At 32.4% G+C, this 13,374-nt stretch overlaps 1 protein-coding gene across 1 annotated transcript; it reads right to left on the reverse strand.

The window, feature by feature from the left end:
* Window positions 1-645: 645 nt before the first annotated feature.
* On the reverse strand, window positions 646-11,124 carry LOC106131261 (monocarboxylate transporter 13). Its single transcript, XM_060944771.1, has 9 exons — window positions 10,846-11,124; window positions 7,843-7,966; window positions 5,362-5,505; window positions 3,667-3,942; window positions 2,563-2,629; window positions 2,327-2,474; window positions 1,921-2,065; window positions 1,346-1,534; window positions 646-1,041 (listed from the first exon to the last, which is right to left on the reverse strand). The coding sequence occupies exons 1-9, from the start codon at window positions 10,957-10,959 to the stop codon at window positions 920-922; spliced, it is 1,329 nt and encodes a 442-aa protein (XP_060800754.1). The 5' UTR covers window positions 10,960-11,124; the 3' UTR covers window positions 646-919.
* Between the last annotated feature and the right edge of the window lie 2,250 nt (window positions 11,125-13,374).

Consider the following 13,374-nt stretch of genomic DNA (forward strand, 5'->3'; position numbering starts at 1 on the left):
CCGGGTCATTAAGTATAGCAGCTGAGAATGCAGTCCAAACTGCGCAAGGATGAGAGATTATAAGAAATCTTACATTTATTATTCGTACCTCGATATTATTTTGTTACTTTGAGGTTTTTAGGTATATTGAAGTTTTCTTGCCTTAAATAAATAAGATACAAGCAAAGTGGTAAAATAATGAATACTTATGATTTAATAATCTTCATTTAAAAAAACAACTGGATGTTTTATTTCTAAAGTTAAAAATTGTCAAAAACATTTTAGGAATGAGTATATTTTCACTCATTCATTCATATAGGTAATCACGTCTATAACCCTTGCGAGGTAGACAGAACCAGCAGTCTTGAAAGACTGATAGGCCACGATCAGCTGTTTGGCTTAACAATAGGTACCTATATTTTAAGGTTATAAATATTCAAAGGTGAAATTTATATCTAGAATAAACTTTTAAAAACAAATCATTAACTTTAGCAGTATAGAACGTGCTTCTATGACTATATAGACAATATTATTATCCATTTAATTCGCTTACTTAGGAATAGAAAATATATTCGGATTAAATACATTTCACATTTACTTAATTATATCGTAAATTTTTTTAAGGTATTTGATGATCTTTTGATGATAATAATCTTATAATTTCTTAAATATCATTCAGTCAGTTTAATTGTAATTCTAATTTTTATGACACCTGATTTTAAAATCACTTAAAAATAAAGGAATATCAAATAACATTTAGACTTTGAACTTGTTATCTTCAAAGTCTAAATCTTGTTCCTCTATATCGTGAAATAAAAATAATTTAAATATTCAGACATAGTAGCTACTATAGAATACTGAATAATAATATTATAAAATATAATTATTCAGGTTTAATAGGGGTGCCTATAATCATTTTTAATAAAGCTAGTTACATTATTCAGGATCTTTTTTTACGATACACCAAGTACTCTATGGTCCACAGCACAATACACACTAAACAGCAAATAGCCATCGCGAGGAAACAGTACATGTAGCTTCCTGTAGCGTCATACAGCACACCTGGAAAAATATAGAAAAAAAGACATTTCTTTTAATGCTCTAAAGTCATATTTTTATTATATAAGAAATTACTGAGCGATCAGGTTATTTTGTCCTTAATTAATAATTTGAAGTTGATCTTAAAATTTTTTGGTCTCAGTCTTGTTCTTCGTTATTAATTAGCAAAAAAATTAAATTTACATAACTGTGTATGGGATGATGAAATTATTTTTGGAGCCTAATGTTCCAAAATATGACCTTTGTAAAAGCTACTCAATAAAACGATTATAAACCACCTCCGTTAATAAGAACAAAAAAATCTCACCAATAAGCGGGTCTGCCATTAACATCAGAACTCCTGAGAATAGTATGTGCAGCGCCAATGCCGCTGGGAACCTATCAGGCGCTGCAGCCACCAGCACCAGGGGAAACAACACTTGTACTGTGCACCTGACTAGCCCTGATATAGCTGTCACAGCGAACACGTACCAGAGATCACTGGAGCTCACTAGAGCTGCAAAAAATTGTTATTGTTATGTAAAGGTATGATTTCTGTGATGTCAGGTCAGGCTTGTTACATTGACCTTTAAGAAAATAAGAGCAAGGGATAGATGGAAAGGTTATTGCAGAACGAGGAGTTTTTAATGTGAACATAAAGCCTTTAGGTTTTGAACGATCATGATTATATGTGATTAATTTACCCTTTGTGTCACATATTTCAAGAATACTATATATATTTCAGAGTCTCAATCTAAATCATAAGCAGTTCTACACTATAACATAGTATTAAATTAAAGCCGTAAGTACTTGTATCATACGCTCCAAGATTGATGATCCTGCTAATTTTAAAATAATATTTGTAATTGATTATAATGTTCCTAATAAAATAAATATACAAACCTATACGAAGAACAACGGTAATGCAAGTGCCAATATAGAAAAGCTTTTTGCTGTCCACAACAAAAAAATAAGTGAACACGGCAAATGCAAATCTGGCCAGCAGATCTGCCAAAGCACCAACCATGACGCAAGTTGCTACTTCCATCTGAAATCGATTTAATGATCCCTTTTAACGATCTTTCCATCAATAAAATATATTGGTGCAAACACCTACTTAATTCATCAGAAGTGGTATAAAGATGTTTCATAACAGTTGTAAAATCGATTCAACTTTTCATTTGTAATTTGAATACATAATAAAAAGTACAGTGTTAACTTCTATTTTAAAGATCATAAATTTTAACCGAACGATTAAATTTTAATTAACATACTCAAAATATAGTATGTGTTACAGATAAATTCTTACTTGAGAAAATCCATATGAGAACAGAAGCATTGGTTCCATTGCCAAATATGTCACGTCGGATACAAAAGCGAATCCAATCCCAACCAAGGTACTTACAAACCTTGGATCTTTCAAAAGATCTAATTCGACGTTGTCACATATTACTTTTCTGGAATATAAAAACCAGAATTTTATTGATTATGTAGATTTATAGATGTAATACAAAACTTGCTCAAGATGTCATAAAAGTAACTTACATAATACTTTTCTGTATAGATTCATGTCGACTATTCACCTTGTTTTCTTTGACCTCTTCAACATCACCTGACAACATTTTTATAACAGACTCATCATTACCGACGTGTATTTTTCTTACATTAAGGACATCACATTTCAATGGTTGGTCTGAAAACGTTACACATACCAACACTGTACAAAAGCAACACCAACATTGATATTAATTTTATTAAAAACATGTAAACATGATCACACAAACAGACAAAATCTCCTAAGAATATGTACAAAGTTCATTAGAAAAGCAGTGAAGCAAATTAACTTGATGATGCAAACGCTAAAACAGACGAAGCACAGCATTGGATATATACATATAGTCACGTCTTTATCTCCTGCGAGGTAGACAGAGCGAAAAGACTGAAAGGCCACGTACAGTTGTATAGCTTCATGATGGAATTGATATTCAGATAGTGCTGCTAGCCCATCGCCTACAAGAGGAATCCCAAGTGTATGAGTCTATCCCATAAACCATAACAATATAGCATTGTTTATGAAAAGAATATTTTAAAAAGATAGATATATACATAAAAAGATATTTAAAATGATTGTAAATTAAAATATATATGTATGTATACGGGACAAATAACACAGATTGAGTTAGCCTCAAAGTAAGTTCGAGACTTGTGTTACGAGATACTAACTCAACGATAATATATTTTATAATAAAACTAGCGACCCGCCCCGGCTTCGCACGGGTGCAAAATTCGGAAAAAATTATACATAAAAACCTTCCTCTTGAATCACTCTACCTATTACAAAAAGCCGCATCAAAATCCGTTGCGTAATTTTAAAGATTTAAGCATACAGACAAACAGACTAAAATAGCGACTTTGTTTTATACTATGTAGTGATATTTATATAGAGAAACATCCAAGACCCAGGCCAATCAGAAAAAGTTCTTTTCTCATCATGCTCTGACCGGGATTCAAACTCAGGACCTCCGGTGTCACAGACAAGCGCCACAGAGGTCGTCAGATGTTTGTCAACAACAGGCTTATATTTAGAATTAATTTTAAAACATGTTTATTTTTTATTGTTTCACAAATTTTATTTACTGGTTCACTTACCTATATCAACAGTTGGGTCCTCAGATTTAACTAAATGCCATTCCACTGGATGCATCACCAACATTGCAAAGACCAAATGGAGATCTATGGCCATGATCAGGGCGAGGGTCCATCGGAATCCATACTCCGATAGCAGAAAAGTCACCAGCATTGGAAACGTTATGGATGCCATGCTACTCATGGTCTGATTCGCACTCATCATCGCCGTCCTTTTTTTAGTGAAGTAACAGTTGAACGCGGTGAAACTTACTGGAATCATCACGCCGAATCCTGATCCTAAAATATTTACATGTGTTATTAGTTTTTTATAGATAAATATCAATAGAACGCATCTATACTTTAATGATATAAAATCCACAGATAACTCATTCTGGAGAACTCCTTCAAAAATAGATATAGTTTATCTTAACAGAAAAATTAAATTAATCAATTACGAAGCGAATATTGCCATACAAATTAAATCATAAGAACAAGTTAACAGCTTGTGAGTATTTTTAAATAATAAAAAATAATCTTTATAAAATCTGCTTTCGTAAATACATAAAATTGGAAAGGTGACTAAAATTATTTATAAATCAGCCAATTTACTAAACGAATTTCTCAAAAATACTTATAGCTACAATGTCATAGGTAGGTATCCATATAGAAAGGACTCTGAAATCTGAGGAGAGTGTCGAGATCAACGATATTCAATAAATAAAGTCTTAAGAGGTTAATGGCCAGAAAAGATCGATATGCGCCTGTTGCCCCGATAAAGAGTATTAATTATTTCCGCCCCCTTATAATGTCAATTGATAAATCCTTTCTTAATTAAAGAAATCATAGAGGCCTTTTGTTAGGCACAACAACATAATCAATCAATTAATTGAATTACAACAAATACAATAAAACAAACAAAATAACAAACAAATAACAATGAAATATTTAGTTACTTACCTATCACAAACTATATTTTTGATCTAGTTACGTAAAACTGAAACAATTCACTCTAAATGACATAATTTGAAGAGGATTTCTATTATTTAGAGATAATAAAATGCTGGTTATTATGTTTGTCAATCGTTATTTTACGCTGAAGAAACTTTACACTAGAGATATGAATGTTACTAGATGAACGTTTACTTTCATTCAAGTCCGCCTATTACGTCCGTAGAGCGTATTGACAAAATGAAGAAACAGAATTCTCTTTTTCTTTTCATCAAAAACCAGGTATTCTCAATTGATTTTTTCAATGCATTGTAGTGATACTTTAACAAATCTTTTTTTCTAAGTATATTCGGTTATAGTCTTCGATCAACTATAAACTACTACGTTGTTTATAGTACGTCAATGGTTATAGAGCTATCTGATGGTCTTCATATATACTCAGTATTTATGATTAGCCGGTCGTCTCCAACAGAGCGAGTGGAAGTGGAAGTCATTAGGGGATGCCTATATTCAGCAGTGAACATCCGACGACTGAAATTATGATGATGACGATTTATTAGAGGCCGTGTCGTGAAATAAATCAGATATATCCTGGTGGCAGTATCAATAAATGTAATACCAACTTGATGAAGAAGAGTTACTTATGTAATAAACTCCGCTCCCTACGACATCCACTATAAAGATGGTATGGTTATCTTTTCTAATCCGCCTGCAGTATATGCTAAGAACAATGTAAATTGTATAATGTAAATAATGAAGAATACTCACCTCTGATAACGCCAAAGGTAATGACAAGTTGGTACGTTTTCTGTACAAATATCGTTAGGACATCTCCTAAAACAAAAAGTGCTGCTCCGAACAAGCCAACTTGGCGAAAAGAATACTTCTTCAACGCTATACCACTTAGAAAACCTGGAATGACAAAAATGACAGGTTAACTTTAAGAAAATTTATACAAATCAATTGTCCACCTCATTTGCACCACGCGCACCATGCAAAGATTTAAGAATTTGAGACAATAATGAAAAGTTGTAAAATTATGACTGTAATTATCACAACTTTAAATCAAAACCCGAAAAGTCACCTACATGCTTAAATGAAAGCGAAACAAAGTCGTATGAAAATATTAGACCTCTCATAACACAGTTACATAATTAGTGTTTAGGAGATATTTCTGTGATTGTGGTTTATTATAAAACATTTCTCCCAGTAACTTATGCTCACTCATGTTATGAAAATTATAAGAAAAAAAATTATTTTTATGGATAATCGTCTCCAGTTTTCTTGAAACAATATCTAACGGTTCCTTTTTTTTTGGAATAACTTACAAGTTGGTGAAAAGAAGATTTTTGAAAAGATTATATGTAATTATGGGAGATATATTAGCCCTCAATATTATATTGGGATTGCGATAAATCTAAATTTTTACCCTCTTACTCTAATAATACCAAAGAATTCGGAAAAATACAATGTTATTCGCTTTTTATGTGATATTCACAAAAAGGGAATAACATTGTATTTTTATTTTACGAGACTGAAGAGTAAATCACAAAAATAAAGTCATAAATAACCTCATCCGGATCGATATAAAATTTACGGAAATGGTTTCCTATTAATTCCATACGCATTCACATGGAAGGAATGTGTCGGGTTACAGTGTGTCTAAAAATGATTGACAGTGGGTTGTAGAAAGTGGGGGATCGAATTGCATGTTGTCGCAAGATTTACCTACAATCTATTTAATTATCTACACGTGCGCGAATAAACCTAATGCAATTGAGTTCAGTTATGTATGTTATTTTAATAGCCATCTCTCAAGGGATGAGGTGGGAAGAATGGATTATATTATATAGAATGTAATGCTTTGTAAAAAATGCGAATTGATTATAAAATTTATTTAATTATTAAATGTAGTATGTATCTTAGCTCATATAACATAAACTACACTACACTAAACTGAATCGATTTCGTTACAATTTTTTTTGGAAGTGAAAACAATTCAATCCAGAAGATGTAATTAACAAAGGTTATTTGTTTTCCTATCTAAAATCTCCGGAAACAAAATTTCTTTTGATTTCTAAATGGATGTCAATCATTTGGGGCAAAAGTCAAGCACAATTTAAAAGTAAAAGTTAATCGGTTCGTAAGCTTAATCAGGTCAAACAATACAAGCCGCTATTGTGCTGAGACCTATATCCATCAATTAGGGGCAGTAATTCGAGCTTAGTTTATAGATTGATCTAAAAAATTGAGAGGCAAAACCATTGAACACTAATTGATACAATGCATGAATAGAATAGAACCGCTTTCTTAATGACCAAAACAACTTATAAAATGAAGACCACAATATGATGATACTGTACTTCCTACTTTTTCTAAAGGTACCATAGTTAAAAATAAAAAAAACTCGTTAATAACTTCCGAGTACACTGATCTCATTCACTCATTTCATTCATTCCTTTTAATCAATTTACATATATTTATATTTTAATATGAGGAACAGTTTTATTGTTTTTGGTTTATTACTAGGCGTATCATCGTAAACGACAATTCACATTACAATGTAGTAAAAAATAAAATTGTTTACAAATAATAAACTCTTTCTGCAATATATGGCTAAAATATATATGGCTAAAATAAAGATTTTACGAATTCTTAAGAATAAATATTTTTTTCTGGAAATTAACATGGGAAGGACACCTAATATATGCGCTCTAAATATACAATAGTTATTCAAATAAAAGTATGAAACTTGCGTCTTGCACAGCTTCGTCATTGAGCTGATTGACACAATCATTGTTCTTATAAATTATGTCGACAAACATATCAATTAAGACTCAGTAAACAGCTATCATTTTTATTTGGAAAGTATACCTATTAATATCTGTGTCGGTTGAATCGTGGTTGCACTTAAAAAACAATTTGTAATAAGATTTTTTTCAAGTTAGTAGGTATTATAATAGTTGTTCACCGCGGACTTATTAACGACTTAATCAATTTTGATGCTCCACGAATTTAACGTGGCCATTTAGTCTTCAAGACTGCTGGCTCTGTCTACCCCGCATGGGATATAGACGTGACCATATGTATGTATGTACGAATTTAAAAATTCTATTGACAGAGGATCCACGGTCCTTTTAAATGTCATTAAAATCGGTTCGAAAGTTATCGTGTTACAAACATACATACAAAATATATTTTCCCCAACCCTGCACCCGCTTAAATCATTGAAATAAGTAAATAAAATACCTGCGAAAGAAAGTGCTCCGTTATAAACTCCAATGACTAGAGGTAATCCACTAGCACCGTCTTGTTCTAAGAAGAAGTCATTAAAAAGGATGCCAAAAGCATTTGAAGAACCGAAACCTAGCATCTGAAACAAAAACAATATTTTTAATTCTTTTCCATCACTGCAATCCATATGTATTTTTAAACAAATTCTATATTTATCGGTAAACTTAAAATAAAGGATACTATTTACGATTTACTAAGCCGCGGCAACACGTAAGTGGGCCAGCTTAGTCAAATTTCTTCTACGCACTTTTCAATTCCAACTTGAATTTCGGAAGAGGCGATGGGTGATTGAGGAATCTTCAAGTAAATTATTTTTAACCAGTTTTTTTAGACAAAAAAAGATAAAGAGGCAAATTTTAAAGTAATTTTACTATATAAAACTGTAATCATTTTTACATTTGCTATAGCTATATCTGAAAATTTGAAACTTTAATTTTGGAAAACGTTCAATAACTCCACAAATTAATAAGTATGGAAGAAAAGAAAATAAAAAGGAAAAATTTAACAAGACAGGTTGTCAGTATCAATACTAATAAGTAGTTAGTATTGAGTAGCACGGATCAAAACCTATTAATATAATACAGTTCATGAAGGTTATTTTATATTTATTACTATAAATTAATATTTTGTAGGTTCGTTCGTTCATAACTATATTTTATTCTTTCCATTCTGTCTATTTTCCTATCGCGGGTCTACTGAAAAAAAAATTCTTAAAAAAATTTTTCTTTAGTTAATTTATTTGTTATATTATCTTGTTATATTTATATAATAAAAAATATACCCGGGACAGATTACACAGATTGAGATAGCCTCAAAAAAGTTCGAAACATGTGTTACAAGATACTAACTCAACGATACTATATTTTATAATTATTACGAGTACATAAATAGTAAAACATCCAAGTACAAGCCTATTACAAAAATTTCGTTTCTCATCATGCCCTAGCCGGGATTCAAACCCGTAACCTCTAGTGTCACAAACAAGTGCATTAACGCGCTTTTTTTTTGTAGTTTTGATAATGCAATGACGTACAGTTTGCAAGTATTTTTTGCTGATGAATGACAACGTAAAATGATAAATGCTGATGGTATGTGATTGCTTAACAAAACATAAAATCCAGATACACACTACATTAATTTTATACTTGTTCTTACTAATAAATTTTATTTATTTATTTAGTTCAATAGATAGGTACTAAACGTATTTACACAAATACAATCACTTAGATTATAAAAAAGAAAATATTTGTAATAACGATTGATATACAATTTTCGGTGGTGCATTTAGGGAGCAGCAATTTTTTTTTAAATTATTTTTTGATCGTTATTCATAGACTATTATAGAAACTAGTATTACAGGAAAACCCACTTCTCTGTATGAGGCTAGGCAGCAGTTGTAAAAGATTTTTATTGGGTTATCCCACGGGAACAAAATCCAATAAATAGTACAGCTAGAAATATTATATTAAAAATACCTATTGACATTTTTAAAATTATGTTCCTTATCGCAATATGATAAAATAATTATTAAAATTACAAAAGATATTGGAAGAATCTTTACCGTCATTGATACAATTTTTTTTTCTTATATAAAATACATTAAGATACCAATGACGTTAAAATCATTAGCATTTATTATTTCTGTTCAATTCAGAAGTAGAATGTAAAATATTCTGTAAACGTTCCCGTGGTTTATTCGCTTTTAGAGTGAACTTCTATCAAAATAACAATGAAAACCGCAATTGGTGTTGCAAAATGTAATTAGTTAATGGCGACCAGAAAAAAGTTTATCACCTTAATAATGCTTGCTCACATTGAACTAGTACAAGCAAAATTTTATAAATCAGGTTCTCTTACTTATTTATAAGTTAGATTTGCATAATTTATTATGATACAGATATCGGCTTCGCGGTAATTTCTTCTTTTAATGGAGGTAGTCGTTTTACTACTTCGTGCTATATATAAAAAAACACGACGTCTTTTGTTATCAATGAGTCAAGTTATAGGCGACTAGCTTTTGTCCATGGTTTCGCTCGCGCATATTGTCGTTTATAGAAAATCTAACAGAAAGGAATCCCCTTTTCTAAGTTTGTGAAAGGTATGAACCTACCTATCCTAGTGTTCTTCTTAATACTTCCTCCTAACCATCATCGTCTTCCTGGCTTGAGTCCCGGTTGTATACTTACCTCTAAGGAGAGTCCACCTATGACCACGATCCTTGAGTTGCTTATCCTATGCGTGTGTAAAGTAACTAAGTAAAGTTCATACGTCTTTTCAAACGAAAAAATAACACTCTCTGTTGTTTAATGATATATCGATAGTAGATACTACTTCATTAACAATCCGGCAATTTTTCAATATATAGTAACTTGACAAAGTCACTTGTGAAAAATCTACTATAAATTGAATAATTTTAAGTGACGCACAATATTCAAAGTTTTCATTTTAAATCGCTTATTCATTTTATTTTTTAATTTATGGAAATGAGGCCTAGACTTGACATTTATTTTTACCAAGGTGGATTCATTAAGTATATATACTTTTTTAATGATCATGACAGAAATAGAATATTGTTTTCTCAATGAGAAAAAGATAAGTCTTTATTAATAAAACGATCATTAACTTATCAATGGAGTTGTACGCCTATTCGTACTATATTCACATAATACATACTTATAGTCACAACTTTCTCCCTTGCGGAGTAGACAGAGCCAAAAGTCTTGAAAAAACTGAAAGGCCACGTTAGGCTGTATGGCTTCATGAGGAAATTGAGATTGAAAAAGTGACAGGTTATTAGCCCACAAGAGTTAGTTCCTGAAGTTTTGCCCAACTAAGTACAGGATAGGAGATCTGTCTGAAGCCTTCGGCCAAGGAAGAGATTAAATTTAAAAAATAAGCTCTTAATTGTAAACACAATTGTAAAATAAGCAATTAATTGTAAAATAAAAATAAACTCACGAATGTAAACCCCACTCCTAATCCGATAACGTACCCCCAACCACCATCCGGGGGGACAAGTCCCTTTTTGTTTTTCTCGACACCACCTTCCACATGCGCGAATGCTTCATCCATGTTTTAAGAAATACAATTTTAAATAAACATATATTTTTTTATGTTGGCATTTGAAAAATCTATAGGTATAAACTTTAAAAAAATATTTTTTATTATGTAAGCATTTTCTACGCGAAGGTTTGATAGTATAACGCGGGAGACCGCACGTCCACTCAACACACTCAACAGTTGGTTTTATACTGTTTTATTTGTTTAGCCGGCATGCCTCTGGTTCGTATTAAAGCCATTTCTAGTACGACTCATTCTTGTGACATCTACGTTTTTCAGTTGTGACATAATTAGTGCAATCACATCTTAAGCAAATAAAAGGCCCCTTTTACTAAAGATGAGGTAAATAAGATAATTGGAAACTCTAACCTGAATTATATTATCACACATGCTTAGATCAAGAACCTCCTATATTACTTACCATGTTTGAATGAACCTTTATACTTTTTAAAATACCTACGTACCTAATCGAATATTTTTGACGTACTCAAGTAAGTCAAAAAATATCCGATTATTTGCCCTTATGAATTGTAAACAAATCTTTTTCCCTTAAAGCCTCCAAAATCCGTCCCCGGATTTATTACATGCGTAGGCATACATATGTACCTATTCCGTATGTTAGTACCTATATATATGTACTTACGACTTTAACCTAGGTCAATTCAGTGATAAATTGATAAGAAATTGGCAGATTTTTGTCCTATATTATGCTCCGCGACCGCGAGACTATCTTTCAACCGAGTCATTTGTACCTAATTCATTGAAGATATAGTGGAAATTTACGACCGGGCTCCTCTCCAGAAAAATGAGGATTAGGACGCCGTGAGTTCTAACGCTAGGAGAATGGTGTATAAGAATTACCTCGACACGAGGAGGCCTTCAAAAAAGGATGGTTCTCAGTTTGACCAGCATATGTTTGTATGTATGCTTGTATGCATGTTTATTCGGGATTAGCTCGCGTTTTGCTAAACGGATTTGGATGCGGTTTTCAAGAAAGTGTTTGTTACACTTACGAGAAAGTACAAAAAAGGAGGATATTGATTAGAGGCGGTTCTCTTTTTACAAAAGTTATTTTATAAATAGAATTTACTAGTTACGTCTTGCTGCTACGATTGATTGACTTGATCATCATTCATTCTCCTCGCATAAGACCCGGTTGCGTCCTCACCTGTTGAGGAGAACTCCGGAATACGCCTATGACCAAGTTCCTGAAGTGGAATAAATCAGATGATGTATACTTAATCCAAAAAGCGACTCCCATCTGGTCTTTGCAATATTTGCAGGGCATATTATGACGGACCACTGTATGACGTTACATCCAATTCCCTCGCTCCTTATTTGTTCGTGTACTCAAAATTTTCTACCACCGTAAGTGCAACGATACTATAATAAATACGAAAGTTGCGTATGTGTGAGTGTGTTTGATACTTTTTCACGCAAAAACTACCGACCGGGTTTTCATATAACTTGCAGTAATATAATTTTGCTTAGACATAAGACTCTTTACTCATCCCTACTCATAGAATCCTTAATAGTTGCGAAAGCAACTCTGTCTGTCTGTTTCACGATTCACGCCTAAAGCAAAGAACCGATTTAAGCAACAGCTATTTATGATATAAATGTGCTGTGTGGTTCCCGGCACCAATACAAAAAAGAATAGGACCACTCCATCTCTTTCCCATGGATGTCGTAAAAGGCGACTAAGAGACAGGCTTACAAACTTGGGATTCTTTTTTAGGCGATGGTCTAGCTACCTGTCACTATTTGAATCTTAATTCTATCTTAAAGCCAGATAGCTGAACGTGGCCTTTCAGTCTTTTCAAGACTGTTGGCTCTGTCTACCCCGCAAGGGATATAGACGTGATTATATGTATGTATATATGTGAAGACTACAACATGTAAATTGATCATATAATGCAATCATCACGGTTTCTTGGGCTACTTCAAAAATGTAACACAATAGGACAGGTAATGCCATAGGCGAGTCAGGTTACTAGAAATTAGGCGATCCAGCGAACCGTGTCGAGTGGGAAACCAATAAAGCTTGGTTAATCCGATCTAAATATCGACGTATTCATTCTTCATAGCCCTAATGCCTAGTGAATCTAGCACGGAATAGAACAACGGCTGGACTTTTCCAGTGCAGCTATGTAGACATCGTTTCGTCTCGACTTGCGATAACTACTTATTAAATACTATTTCATAAGAAAGCACGCCCGCGTAAAATTCCTATTAGTTTTTACTTATGCAAATGTGCAAATTATCCCTAACATATGCACATAAGTACGAAACTTCGCGGATTGGGATGTGTGTTGATATGTCCATTATGCCCTGATCTGGCATCGAACCCAGGACCTTGTAACTAGAGATGCTGATGATTAAAATTATTTTTACTTTGGTTATTTTCATTTCCATTGAAATACTTAT

The sequence above is a fragment of the Amyelois transitella genome, chromosome 6 (assembly GCF_032362555.1).
Source record: "Amyelois transitella isolate CPQ chromosome 6, ilAmyTran1.1, whole genome shotgun sequence".
Classification (NCBI taxonomy): Eukaryota; Metazoa; Arthropoda; class Insecta; order Lepidoptera; family Pyralidae; genus Amyelois; species Amyelois transitella.

Coding starts and splice junctions, on each gene's coding strand:
- LOC106131261 (XM_060944771.1), bottom strand. CDS start 10,959: ATGGATGAAGCATTCGCGCATGTGGAAGGTGGTGTCGAGAAAAACAAA. Junction 5,506..7,842: donor CGGAGCACTTTCTTTCGCAG/GTATTTTATTTA, acceptor TTGTCATTCCAG/GTTTTCTAAGTGGTATAGCG. Junction 3,943..5,361: donor TACCTTTGGCGTTATCAGAG/GTGAGTATTCTT, acceptor TAAATATTTTAG/GATCAGGATTCGGCGTGATG.